Here is a 13,928-nt window from a genome sequence, read left to right as displayed (position 1 = left end):
ATCTGTCTGCAAGAACTTGCTGTTGTATTGTCCATAAGAGTATGCCAGACCCCTCTTCTTAGGGTGATCACTTTCCCTATGGCCTTGTCTACAGTATGAAAAGGTGTGCTTTTAAAAACGAGGTAGCTAACATGTTTTAGAACTTGGGTGCACACAGAGGAAGTTGTAGTTTTTACATGTTTACCGGGGAAGATGAACCCTAGCAAGCTGAGGTGGACCCACTCACAAACTCTTTTCTCCTGACTGTTTTGTAGCATGACAATGTGGGTGAGGTAATATCTTTTATTGGACCAATTTCTGTTGGTGAGAGAAACAAGATTTCGAACTTACACAGAGCTCTTCTTCAGGTCTGGGAGACTAACTTAGTGTCACTGCTATATGCATTCAAGTTGATTGTCAGCATCAGCCTGCTGGATCTCTGGTTGCTCAAGAAGCTGATGTTATAAACATACATCCAGTGGGTATCATTTAAAAACTGGGCATTTACTATTTGTAATAGTTAAATGTATTGCACTGTTTCGAGTAATTCTTATTCTACTGACAGAGGTGTTGTAAAGACAGTATCACAGTAAAGGTAAATATCATGGAGTGGTAAACACCCATTTTAAATACTGTCCTATATATCTGATCTCAGGAAGTTCTGCACATTTTACTGCTTGCAAATCATGGTATTCTGTTTCATTTTAAGACCTTAACCTTCATGAAGACATATCCTACTTCTGTGCCTAGTATTTGAAAGGAAGATAAAGACATTTATCCTCTTTATATCATATTTAAATCACTAAATATCTAGGACCAGATTCTGACCTTGAGTAAGCAGAAGCAGCTCCACTGAAACGAGTTGCACAGGATATAAGTACCTGTTTTATAGTGTTTTAAGTATCATGAGTCAGCTACTGAAGCAGTCAGACCAGTCTTGACAAGCCCATAATAGAAATGCAAACACTACGATTGACCAATAATTAAAACTTCATTTGTTCTAAATGCTGTGTTTAATAACTATCGCAAATGGCAAATAGCTCCACCCTCGTGTAAATTCAGCCCAGGTGTATCACAAGTATGATTAGCAGTCCATACAATTAATTCCAATAAATCCTCTTAAAACAACAAATTTTGGGATTTCAGCATAGAAATCTCAATTCTTTTCAGGCTCCTATTGTTTCAGTAATATGATTACTGTTCAGTAGTCATGATAAAAAGCTACTTAACTATACCAAACCTCTGATATATTTCTTTTAAAAAGTAAGTAAAGAAAAAAAACTTTTCTAAAGATGCTTTCTTAGACATTCCCATTACTATTGTAACCTAAAAGTATTGTCACTTTGTTCTCTCCAGACACCCTGATGCTCTGCTCTTCAACGTGTCTGCATATTGCAGTGTAAATTATTTTCCTTTCCTACTGGTCTGACACTATCTCATTCTCCCTACGACCTCTTCAGTGCTCCATGTATCTGTATCTTTCTAGTTTACACACAACTCATCCTTGCTTTCAAGGTGCTGTTCAACTTCTCTGTCCCTGCCTACATCTTATACCTTGTTTCTCCCTACCCTCTACTCTTATATCTTGCACTCTGCCAATACTTGCCTTTATGCTTTTTGCCTTTGCCCTAAGTGCATCCATGCCTTTTTTTTCCACATTGCCCCTTACATCTGACATGACATCCCTGTCTTAATGTTCCAAGAGTCCTCATACTTAGAGTCCCTCCTTAAAGCAAATACACTTGTTTGGCTAGCTTTCAAAGCCTCATCTATCACATTTGAAAATCTGTTCTTTGAAGTTTCAATATATATTTCACATCTCCTGTATTTTTGTCACCTTGTTGCTACCTTCTCTTGTCTGTTGTTTCCTGTTCTTGCCTATTACAGATTGTAAGCACTTTGACGCAGGGGCCATCTCTTCCTTCCTGGAAATGCCATGCAACTTTATAGTACTAAGCAATAGAAACACTATACTAGTTAATAGCCCTTAACTACAGTCCCTTTCAAAGACAGACTTGTAGGCTCCATTCCATGCCCCTCCCCTCAGCACCCCTTGGCATTTAAGTCCAACATGGAAGTGAGAAGGCAACCAGCCCCTCGTTCAAAATAGAGTTTGCAGTCTGACACAGACAAACATAGAGGGGCCACAATATCAAACAAAATTAATATGATTTACAAAGACAGATTAACCAAATTGTCATAGCACGATTATTGAAATACCTTGATGCAGCTTATTGTAGGTTTTGTTGTTTTCAGGCTTGTTAGAACATACGTTCTCTGTGTGGTCACCCAATTATCTAGGCCTGAATTTGGCAGTTACACAAAGAATCTCTCATATCGTCCTTAAAATTGATGACATTATGTGTTCTCGCATTCAGTGGGATACAGGTCTCTAAAATATCAATGATGTATCCTTGACAGATGTGGTTAATTTATTCATTTTCTAGTTCCCTCTTTCTTCTGTCCGAAGAACATCAGGAGAATAAGGTGCATTAGAGAATTGCTGATAATATTAGTCAAGACCATGTCAAGAAGAGATGGATGATGTAACAAATTAAAAATTACCCATTAATAAAGTTTTTATCTTCTCTCTAGAAACCAAGAAAGAAAGCAGTAGAAAGCTCCAGCAATAGTGATAGTGATTCAGGCTCCTCTTCGGACACCTCAAGTGAAGGCATTAGTAGTAGTGACTCAGATGATCTAGAGGAAGATGAGGAGGAGGAGGAGGAGGAGGAAGATCAAAGCATTGAAGAAAGTGAAGATGATGATTCTGATTCAGAGAATGAAGCACAACATAAAAACAAGAACAAGGTATGATAGCTGTATAGTGATTGTACGGCTAGCAATCTTGTTACTGAAAGTTACTCTTGAAAAATTAAACTCAGATTTGTATCAGCTGAGGCATTGTTCAAGAAGTAATACCTGGCAGGGAAGGGCATTTTCTGACAGTCAATGGCTTGCTCAGGGTAAAAAGCGCCCTTAACTCAGCTGGTTGTTAACTTCTAGGAAATGCGTGATCTGGAGGTAATTTTTATTATAAACTGGAAAATATATAATATATGTAAAGACAAATTAAGTACTTTGTGCTGTAAAGTTTAGTTGAACTGTATGTCACCATGGATACTGCATTCTGTTCATAGCTGCTCTTTTCTTAGCCTTTACCCTACCCAGACCCAGTAAAGCAGGATGGGAATCTCAATATTCTGTTCCCACAATTCTGATGGGTATGGGCTATTCTTCTCTTGTCTGCAGTTTCCAGAGGCCATTCAAAGCTGTAGCACAGCTTCGTGTTAGCCAGATTCCCTTCTCTAGCCTACTGCCTGATCTTCTGCCTCTGTGGCAGCAGTCAAGTGGAGGTTCACTTTGCTCCCAAATTTTCTTTGACAGGTTGTTTTTTTATCTCTTTTTTCCCAGACAGTAGCAAAAGTAAGCAGCCTGTCTTTCTTTTCCCTCCTCTGGATCAAGCGTTGGGCTGTGGGATGGTCTCAGCCACCAGAGCTGGCACTTCAGCGTCTCCCAGTGGGATTCTTCTGCCCCTGGCATGGCAGAGCTGTCATGCTAACTCCAAGCTAAATCCAAGTGGTGGTCTGCAAGGCAGCTTTTACAGGCTCTTCAGAAGGCGAAATGTGCCCTGCCAGTTCTGAGCCAGCCAGCCCTTCTACGGCAAGTGCATTGGCTGTGAGTTGGATAGGCACTTCAGGTCCCCCCCATACTCCAAGAAAGCACCACTCCAACACAGAAAAGCCCAATCTGTAGACACAAAGCAGAGCAGGGAGAGACTCCAATGACTAGGAGGACTTCAAGCAGCCAGTCCAGGGGGGAAGTCCCAGAGCAGAACAGGACCAGAAAGAAAAAACCTGTAAAGGGCTCCAGGTCTCCCTCTAAACTCCCTAGGGAGAGAAGCAGTGCTTGTTCTCAGAGCTAGAATCAGGGAACTCTGGCAATGAAACCCCATTTCCCAGGTTGGGAGAATGGGACTCTGAGGGGGAGGGCATTGAGGAAGATTTATCTGAAGGGCTCAAGGCACTGCATAAAGCGGGGGCGGTCACGGGACAGGGAGGGGTGGATGGGGCAGGGGTCCCGGGGTGTGTGTGTCAGGGGACAGGGAACAGCGGGGGTTGGATGGGGCAGGAGTCCCGGGGGGACCGTCAGGGGGCGAGAAGCAGGGCGGTCAGATAGGGGGTGGGGGCCAGGTCACGCCTCCCCTAACCAGCCCTCCATACAATTTCGGAAACCCGATGTGGCCCTCAGGCCAAAAAGTTTGCTTGCCCCTGGTTTAGCCAGTGTGGCTGCTCTGAGAAATCTGGATACCTGAGGGTTCTCTTAGGGAACCAGAGGATCTTGTGAATATGACACTATATTGACACCTGGCACTGTTGTGGTGGGCTGAAATCCCTTGTCTACATCTTCATAAAGCAAGTCCAGGATAACTGGGATACCAGGATCCTTGGGATTTTTGTTGTTTGTATTCTTGACACCATGAGCTAAACCTAGTCCAGACAGAGGAGTCGGCCTTTAGTGTTGAAGCTCGGCTGCAGGAGAGTACAGTTCCAATCGCTTTGGAAGATCACCTCAGTGCAAGCTAACACTTTCCTTTCAATAACCATGCTGTGAGTTGTAAATGGTCTGGATGAAGAAATGGGCCTGGGTAAACGATGCCTGGTCTCACTGGTAGCTGAAGTGAGGGTTCCAATTTCAGTACTATCAGATTAGAAGACCATGTCTCTTTGGCCAGTGTGGCGCTACCACTATTACCTCTTCTATATGAGCACTGAAGTTCTATATCAAGCACACCTAATTGACAAGAAGATCGGGCTCCTTGTTTGTCACTTTTCATGTGAAGGGCTCACGTATCTAAGTTATTACTAGCTAGATGGATCAAGCTATGCATCATAAAGGCATACAGTGCGTCAGGTGCTCGATCTGTGGTGACTTTTTGTGGCGGAAAGAGCTTGTGCTTCTACCACAAGAGATCTGCAGAGCAGTAAAGTGGTCTTCACCGGTTAACATCTTTATTAGACACTACAAAGTGGACTTCATGTCTTCTGCAGAAGCCTCCCTTGGCAGTAAGGTGCTGCATGCAAGGATTCAGTAATAGCATTGCCAGTTAATTCCAGGGGCTCTTCCTTATCTCATTCTGTATTTCCTATCCCTTTCTACGTCTGTTGGCTGTTCACTGCTTCCTATCTATATCTATATCAGAATTGTGGGATACACTGGGCTTGCGGAATGGTAAATTTCTTACTTAATTATTTCCTTTCTGCTACAGTACTACCGTCCCTGGCTGGCTTCCAAGCCAAGGGACAATGTTTAATTTTGGTAGTTATGCCTGTAGGCCATAGCCTACTGTACATAGTTTATTGGTTGGCTTTGAAGTTATTCTTACTAATCTTATTCTGTGAAGTTTTTACTCATTTTTCGAATGAATCATCTGGCAGCAGGTTGGAGAAGGGGGTATGGCTAGCACAGAGATTGTTACAGTTTTGAACTGCCTTGGGAAACTGCAGACAGAAGGGGAATAGTCCATACATATCAGAATTGTGGGGGAAGTTGGTAGGAGAAAGGAAATGAACAGGTAAGAAATTTACCATTCCATTAGGTTTATAATCAAGAATACATTTCAAAACAACTGATTTTTTTTTGGCCTTGTTTTTATGTTAAACAGTGACTTCCTATGGGAAAAAGATCAAACAATCAAATATATTGTAAGATTATTTTAAAATAAATTAGTTACCTTGTTTTGAGGAAATTGTAGTTGCTTTATGGAGATTAATTATATAACATTTCATTTGTCATCTTAAATATTTAATGGACTAGTGTAATCTATATAATTTTGTAAAATATATTTTACAGGTGCTAATGCATAGTGGTGTAACAGACATGAAAGCAGATGGACAAAAAACACATGAAAAGTCCCAGGAAAAGAGAATACACCAGCAGATACCTCTTGTGTCTGATTCCCAGACTCCCTCGTCATTCCAATCCCAGCAGAAGCAGCCTCAGGTTTTGTCACAGCAGCTTCCCTTTATTTTCCAAAGCTCTCAGGCAAAGGAGGAATCTGTGAACAAACACACAAGTGTAATACAGTCTACGGGATTGGTGCCCAGTGTGAAACCTTTGTCTTTGGTAAATCAAGCCAAAAAGGAAACTTATTTAAAACTTATAGTTCCTTCTCCTGATCTACTGAAACCAGGGAATAAAAATACCTCTGAAGAATCTAGCCCTTTAAACAGTGATGTAAGATCAAAACGGGTGAGTAGAAATTACTGGCTTAGCAATACTTGACTTTGTTCTACAGCTGTAGTGTCCATATGCATGTCCTTCTTAACAAATGATAGCATTATGTTTCTCAAGCCCTTTGTTATAAAATCCGGATTTTGGGGGACAATTATATTGGTTATTTTAAATTACACAGGACTTAATCTTGGCATATTTTTAAAAAATCTACTTGGATTTTTGAACGATGTTAATTAGTGAAGGTTATGTTTGTGGTTGAGCACTAATAACACTTCTAAAGCTATCTGGTTGCCTTTTAGAACAGCTAATCTTAAGCCTTAGGTAAAAGGTTGTTTGTATGTATGTATGTATGTATGTATGTATTTATTTATTTATTTATTTGCTGAATGTGTAATGTAAATTAGCAGTGCCTTTTAGTATTCTGAAACAATATCTTGGAAAAATCAACTCGTATCCTAACGTGTTCATGAAGTATCCACAGTAGTTGCTTCTCAGAACATATTTGGTTTCAAGGTTGATTAGTCTCATATTCTGCTGACACTGGTCTCTTACAAGTCCATTGAATGTCAGTAGAATGCCAGTGAAAGTGCCACACAAGGTTTACAGTAAGTCACTATGGCCCATATTGTGCAACCAGTGCTCATGCTGGTAAACTCTTAGGGTCAGATTTTTAAAGATATTCGGGTGCCTAGAAATGTAGACACGTGCCGAGTGGGATTTTTAAAGCATATAGGCCACTAACTTCTATTGATATCAGTGGGAGTTAGATGTCTAGTAGCTTTAACAAATGTCATCCCCCATTGATATCAATAGAAGTTAGTGGCTACAGCACTTTAAAACTCCCACTAGTTACTTATCTATATTTTTAGGTCATGAATACCTTTAAAAATCTGGCCCTTAGTTCCACAAGTAACCATTGACTCCAGTGAGACTATTTGTGTGAATGCTCTCCAGTGTAATGGGGGGAGCCATAACCTAGCACTAAGACAGCAATACAAGAATAATGTAGTGTGTTAGCATTAGGAGCGTGAGTCTCACCTGAAATCATTGTCCTAAACTAATGGGGGCTATGACATGGATATTTTCTGAAGGCAGCCCATGAAATGTTTGGCTCTCTTGGGAGCAGATTCCAGTCCTTAATCATTAGGTTGGATTTTTGCATTGGAGAACCCATGATAAATTAGCAAAGGCAAAAACTTGGGAGATTCTTCAAGCTCCAGTAGGGCTTTCAAACATTGACCTATGGGGGGGGAGGGGCGAAAAGGACCGTAATACTAATAATAAAACAATAGAAACTCATGTTTTAAGGCGATGTTTAAGGTTTGACATACACTAAGGGCAAGTCTACATTTAAAATGCTGTACTGGCACAGTTGCAGCGCTTTAATGAAGACGCTCTATGCCAAAGGGAGAGAGCTCTCCCGTCGGCATAGTTAATCCACCTCCCCGAGGGGCAGCACCTATGTTGGCGGGAGAAGCTCTCCCGCTGACAAAGAACCGTCTACATAGAGGGTTTGGTCGGTATAACTAAATTACTCAGGGGTGTGGATTTTTTATGCCCCCGAGCAATGTAGTTATGCCAATATAGGTCTGTCGTATAGACCAGGCCTAAGAAAAGTAAAGGAATATTTTTTTCATATCTTCTATCTTGGCATCAGAATTCTGACGAGTCTGAAATACTATAATATCTTATTATCCTAAAAAAAAAAATAAAAATAGGAGATGCTAAAGACAATGTAAGTGCATCTGGAAGGGCTTCAGCTTGCTGGATTATGAAGGTTATAAACTTCCCGATTCTTTGTCAGCATGTAATGCAACAAAAGAGAGAAAGGGATTTTGTCATGCAGCTCCTATTAAGGAGTTGAGTGGCTAAAAATCAATGCACCACACTGAAAATGTACTCCTATGGGACAGTCAGGCCTGAGGATTTTTTCTTTTGCTTCTCGTGATTTCAGTCAGATTGTTAATGTAGTTTTAACACTTTCCATGTCTAGTGTGTAATCATGGCTTCTCATTAGTGTATGAATATTGCTTATATATGTTCATTGATTATTTTCCCCTAGGGAAGGTGAGGTGGTATTATTGCCCTTAACAGAGCCATGAAAATAAATACAGTATAAGGTCTACAGTGAACCTCTGAGGAACCCTGATAAGGATTTAATTCTGGTTAAAATGGATGGAATGGGATTCCCTTTGGAGCCTGTCAGTCCCGCTCCATGCACTCCAAAAGGGTTGTTGTTGAGTGACTTCAAGAGCGTCTTTGTTTCCCTAATTAAGGGATAATTATGCTGCCTTTGAGCATTTTCAGCCACTGCTGGTCTCTATAACAACAACCTGGTGTTCTAGCATAACACTTTTTGGAATGATCCCAGTGGTTCAACATATTCTCATTGATTCCTGTGTCAAATTTTCCTGTTCCAGCCATCCCCTTTATCTCCTGTTATTTTTAGTAGCCATTATTGTATTCTGTGTTATATTTATTGTTTAAAATTTATAAATTGCCTAACAATTTGATTTGCATCCACTTGTATGACTTTTACTGTGTGTCAATAAGAAAACCAAGATTTTTACTTTAATTGCTATGGAAATCTTATAAACGCTACACTGGGCATGTCCTGTTTCATGTAATTTTTTTTTCTATTGACTTGTTTTCATAAGAGGTAAACTCTCAGTTTCCAGTTATAACTGTAGCAGGTGATAAGAGTGAAAATAGCTCTCTAGACTGAAGTAGAAGTTTCAAAAGCTTGCACCATTGTTCCCATCAGCTTAATATCTTGAATCCCTGGGACAGCCATCTTTCTTTATTTGATTTATCATGAAAAATCTAGGGAGAGTCTAGATGTCTTGATACCTGGTCATCTACCCAGCTCTCGAGCTACCTACCCTCCCTCCCACCTACTAAAACTGCTTTTTGTGGATGCAAATTGTGAGGACTAAACAAATACAATTTTCCCTGTGAGATGCAGTCTTTTTTTATTTTATTTTTTTGCCTCTCTGTTTCTACAGGAACAGTATAAACAGACATTCCCAGCACAATTAAAGAAACAAGAATCCTCTAAGAACCTGAAGAAGATTATCACAGCTTTGTCAAGTCCAAAACCAACCTGTAGTTTACCAGCTCATCAAAAACACACATCTCAAGAAAACAACCATTCTAATCCATTCTTGACAAATGCACTTTTAAGTAATCACCAACCCAATGGAGTTATTCAGAGTGTCATCCAGGAAGCACCGCTGGCACTTACAACCAAATCTAAATCCCAGCCCAAGATAAATGAAAACATAGCTACTTCTAGCAGTGCCCCCTTTTCTTCACTAGGAAATGTAAGTACATGTGGGAAAAAAACATCTGGTAACCGGACACCTGTTATGCCCTCTACCTCTCCTGTGTTACCTGGTCTGGGAAAGGAAAAAGCCGTCAGCAATAATGCAATAACAGCAGTAAAAACACAGCACCGCCTTCATTCTTCAAAATCTTTAGTGGAACAATTTAGAGGAACAGATTCAGACATTCCTAGTAGTAAAGACTCTGATGACTCAAATGAAGAGGATGATGATGACGATGATGATGATGAAGACGATGATGAAGATGAAGATGATGAGGATTCTGATGATAGTCAATCAGGTTATTTGATTTTTCTACATAAAAAAATTAAAGATTTTAGTCTAAATTTTGTATGAAGAAACACATATCCCACAACTCCTTGAGTTACTTTGTTCTGTATTGGTTCCAGTCATGTCAAAGCCTGGGTAAATTCACGATGATCTTGTAATGATACTAAAAGGCATCCTTTTAAAACATTTCTTAATAAATGTATCCACAGACTTGAGGAATGCTAGAATGACAAAAAGCTACAATGAACAATTCTCAGTGTGCTGTTGGTTGCCCGGTTGTAACCTGTATTTGTTACTGTTTTCCCACAGAGTCTGACAGTAATTCAGAGTCAGATACAGAAGGGTCTGAAGATGATGATGAGGATGACAAAGATCAAGATGAATCTGATACCGATACTGAGGGAGAGAAAACGCCACTGAAACTGAATAAAACATCTTCCTCTGTGAAAAGCTCTTCCATCAGTCTCACAGCTCACTCTACACCACTTAATCTCCAAGTAGTAAAGACTCCAAGCTCTGCTCCTGCTGCCTTATGTCCTGAATCCCAGTCACCAGTTTTTCTTGGGACGCCTTCTTCCACACTTACTCCAAGTACACACTGTGGTATCTTACTGTCTTTTATATAACAAAGTGTAGTGTCTGAGAAACGTGTCTCGTAAATGTATTTCAGAAAGTGTAATCAAGATAATAGTGTCCATAATGTACAATGTTGCAATTGGATACTGACCTTCCTCTCCTTTGCCTGATCCATAGAGGTACTGATCACCTGCAACTTCCACTGAAGTCAAACAGAGTTGTGGGTACTCAGCACCTTTCAGGACCAGGACCTGAATGCTAAGGTCAATTTATATGATCTTTATATGGCATTTATATTCAAATCATCTGGGGTGATCATTACTCTCTGTAAGCATTCTGGGAGGCAATGTGACAACTGGTGGATAGAGCACTAGACTGGGGCTCAGGATGTCTGGGTTCTGTTCTGGACAAATCACTTCATCTCCCTGTGCCTTACGTTCTCCATCTGTAGAATGGAAATAATGATACTGACCTCCTTTCTAAAGTACTTTGAGATCTACGGTACAAGACCTAGGCAGTAGTATTTTTCTATTCCAGTTACAGTAGAACCTTGCCAATGTACATACTATAAACTGCACCAAAAACTGCCCATCTCACCCACTCTTCACAAGAGTATTGACTGTAGTGAGTTGTTGTATTACAAGTTTCATTATTTTTGCAAAATTCACAATAGACTATTTATTAATACATTTATGACACACTTTTAAATAAGTAAATTTTAAGTACACTTGTTGGGTGATGTATTATCTTTAACTTTTTTTGCGTAAATGGTCATTCCCTTACTTGCTAATTCATAATATTCAATAATTATCAAAATGAGTCTCTTGGTTGCTAATTAGCGAAGTGCTACTTACTTCTCATGAAAATAAATATTTTTGTTTTGTTTTTTAAATAGGGGCATTGAATCAGAAACCAGTTTATCCTAATATTTAGAGTGCGGTGAAATAAGAGTTGCTTGCTTAACCATTAATGAAAAGTTGTTTGCTATTATCCAGACTGGCTCTTTCAGTTAGATGCAAGCTTATTGGTTTTACAGTTTATAAAGATTTACTGTATCTTATGAATAACCTGAATTCTGATCCTGTGAAGTTTATATTGCTCTTCAGCATTCTGATTGGCTGGCACTAGTTTTATTTAATAACATAAGTTTACACACCGTGCAAAAAACTGGCATGCCCATGTTTGTCTGTATTTTGTTTATATATGGCACTGATGTACGTTTTATGTTAAATGTTTTCTTTAGTATATGGTATAACACTTTCTGCCTACTCAGATCCACCAATCTGGAATCAAAGGTTATTTTTTGTCCATCATATCATTAGTCAATCACCTAAAAAGATTTGTTTAGCCTTGCTTTCCTGTATCCAGTCTCCACTGCTCCTCTGTCTTTCGTTTACTTGCATCAAAAGTGCACACTCTTAGAAAGCAGTGTCCATGTATTTATTTTTTTGCCCAAAGCTGGTACTCAGTGAGAAAGGACATATGAAATAAATGTAAATAAGACTGTAAATACTTTAATTTCTGATAAATTTGACATCTCTTCATTGCAAGGATGCCCACCTTTCATTGCCTACGGCAGAGAAGGAGGTACAGTAGAACCTCAGAGTTTCAAACACCTTGGGAGTGGAGGTTGTTTGTAACTGAAATGTTTGTAACTCTGAACAAAAGGTTATGGTGGTTGTTCAAAAGTTTACAACTGAACATTGACTTAATACAGCTTTAAAACTTTACCATGCAGAAGAAAAATGCTGCTTTCCCTTTATTTTTTTTAGTAATTTGTTTAACACAGTACTGTACTATATTTGCTGTGTGTGTGTGTGTGTGTGTGTGTGTGTGTGTGTGTGTGTGTGTGTGTCTGCTGCTGTCCAATTGTGTACTTTACGTTCCAAATGAGGTGTGTGTAGTTGACTGGTCAGTTCATAACTCTGATGTTCATATCTCTAAGGTTCTACTGTACTCACATCTCAGAAGTCTTTGACTGGAGAGAGCCTATTGGAAAAAGTAGTGGGTACAAATCAGTTGGTGTGGTCGTATACATGATGGATAAAATGTGTTTGCTCTTCTGGTTTGTGGATCTGAGTAATGGAATACATGTTTTCAGTAAACCAATTCTCTGTCATCTCATTGCTTTCCAATGTTAATCAATTAAACTCTATTTAAGGTACTTCAAAAAGGCGAAGAGTAACAGACGAACGAGAGTTGCGTATTCCTTTAGAGTATGGGTATGTTTTATATTTACTTGAACAGCATTTGGAATTTGTCTATATTTGTCTCTTGATTTTAATGTAAAATTAATAAATTAATGTTTATAAATTAGTTCAAGAAATGAGTGTTAACACACACCTATATTTACTATTACTACAGCTGGCAAAGAGAAACACGAATAAGGAATTTTGGTGGTCGCCTTCAAGGAGAAGTAGCATATTATGCACCATGTGGAAAGAAACTGAGACAGTATCCTGAAGTAGTAAAGGTACGTACTTTTTTTCAATTTGTGTGCATTCTGGTACCATTAAGCATGTGTACAATAAAAAAGTGCACTTCTTCCTCAAATAAAGTTCCTTGATACAAAATGTCTTGTGATGTGAGGCTAATGTACCTTAACCTGTTTCTAAATTGACCTCCTATAGAGGCATACCATTTGTACAAAACATTTGACTCCTGACGTTAGCTGTACATCAAAGCTGGGTTGTAATTATTTAAAACCTGAAGTGGAAAAATATGTGATTTTTTCAGTATCTCAGCAGAAATGGAATAATGGATATCTCAAGGGACAATTTCAGCTTCAGTGCAAAAATAGGAGTGGGTGACTTCTATGAAGCCAGAGATGGACCGCAGGTATCCACTTTTTAAAAAGTAAAGTCTTTGATCCGAGGAGTAGTAACATAAATCTAGGTGAAGTAATTTTTACTACACGCTGGAGCATTGCCTGTTGTTAGTGAATTCATTCTTATAGTCGTACATAGTACTTTACAGTAGCTTTTGTTGAGAGTTGAGGGTCTGATCCTGGGAGGTGCTGAAAATCTACATCTCTCATTGACTTCAGCAGGAGGTTGTAGGTGCTCAGTATATCCCAAGATCAGCTCTGAAATTATAGTTGTCTAGTAAGAAGGAGCTTTGAGCTAAGTATTTTGTAAGAGAACATGTTCAGATACTACTTAGAGTAGAAATTTTTTCTTATTATGTTATACAAGCTCCATAGCTGTAGAAGTTCTGTGTATGTGTGTATCATGTCTCTTTTTGTATTTTCATCCATCTAGGGTATCTAAAATACATACTTGAAACATAGGTATTTACTATGTAGAGAATACAGTATTAGCTTTTCTGAAGGATCCAGTTTTTATGCACAGTTGTACGAACAAACATTCTATTTGAGTGTGGCAGAACTCTGCTTTGCTTTATGTGGATAAAGTAGCCACTTCACAGAAGAATAAATTATGATTGAACTGTGTGACACCACCATCTATTTTGTCCAGTTTAGGGACTTTCATTTTTTCTTGTGATCTCATGTCAGTGAATATA

The 13,928-nt window shown here is 39.1% G+C and overlaps 1 protein-coding gene across 11 annotated transcripts in view; it reads left to right on the top strand.

Moving 5' to 3' along the window:
* The window catches only part of BAZ2B (bromodomain adjacent to zinc finger domain 2B), a 279,323-nt gene that overhangs the window by 160,179 nt on the left and 105,216 nt on the right, over positions 1-13,928 (top strand). For 9 of the 11 annotated variants that reach the window (XM_029910477.1, XM_024219234.2, XM_024219214.2 and 6 more), the window contains 6 exons: positions 2,575-2,790; positions 5,833-6,231; positions 9,222-9,840; positions 10,140-10,433; positions 12,568-12,628; positions 12,771-12,879. In XM_029910477.1, the coding sequence (XP_029766337.1) occupies positions 2,575-2,790; positions 5,833-6,231; positions 9,222-9,840; positions 10,140-10,433; positions 12,568-12,628; positions 12,771-12,879 (1,698 nt within the window). Of the gene's footprint in view, positions 1-2,574; positions 2,791-5,832; positions 6,232-9,221; positions 9,841-10,139; positions 10,434-12,567; positions 12,629-12,770; positions 12,880-13,142; positions 13,245-13,928 lie in introns of all 11 variants that reach the window. The other 2 variants (XM_029910480.1, XM_029910478.1) reach the window with 2 other exon arrangements.

Source organism: Terrapene carolina, unplaced genomic scaffold (genome assembly GCF_002925995.2).
Source record: "Terrapene carolina triunguis isolate 2854851 unplaced genomic scaffold, T_m_triunguis-2.0 Scaffold62, whole genome shotgun sequence".
Classification (NCBI taxonomy): domain Eukaryota; kingdom Metazoa; phylum Chordata; order Testudines; family Emydidae; genus Terrapene; species Terrapene triunguis.
This window is presented reverse-complemented; position numbering and strand designations above follow the sequence as displayed.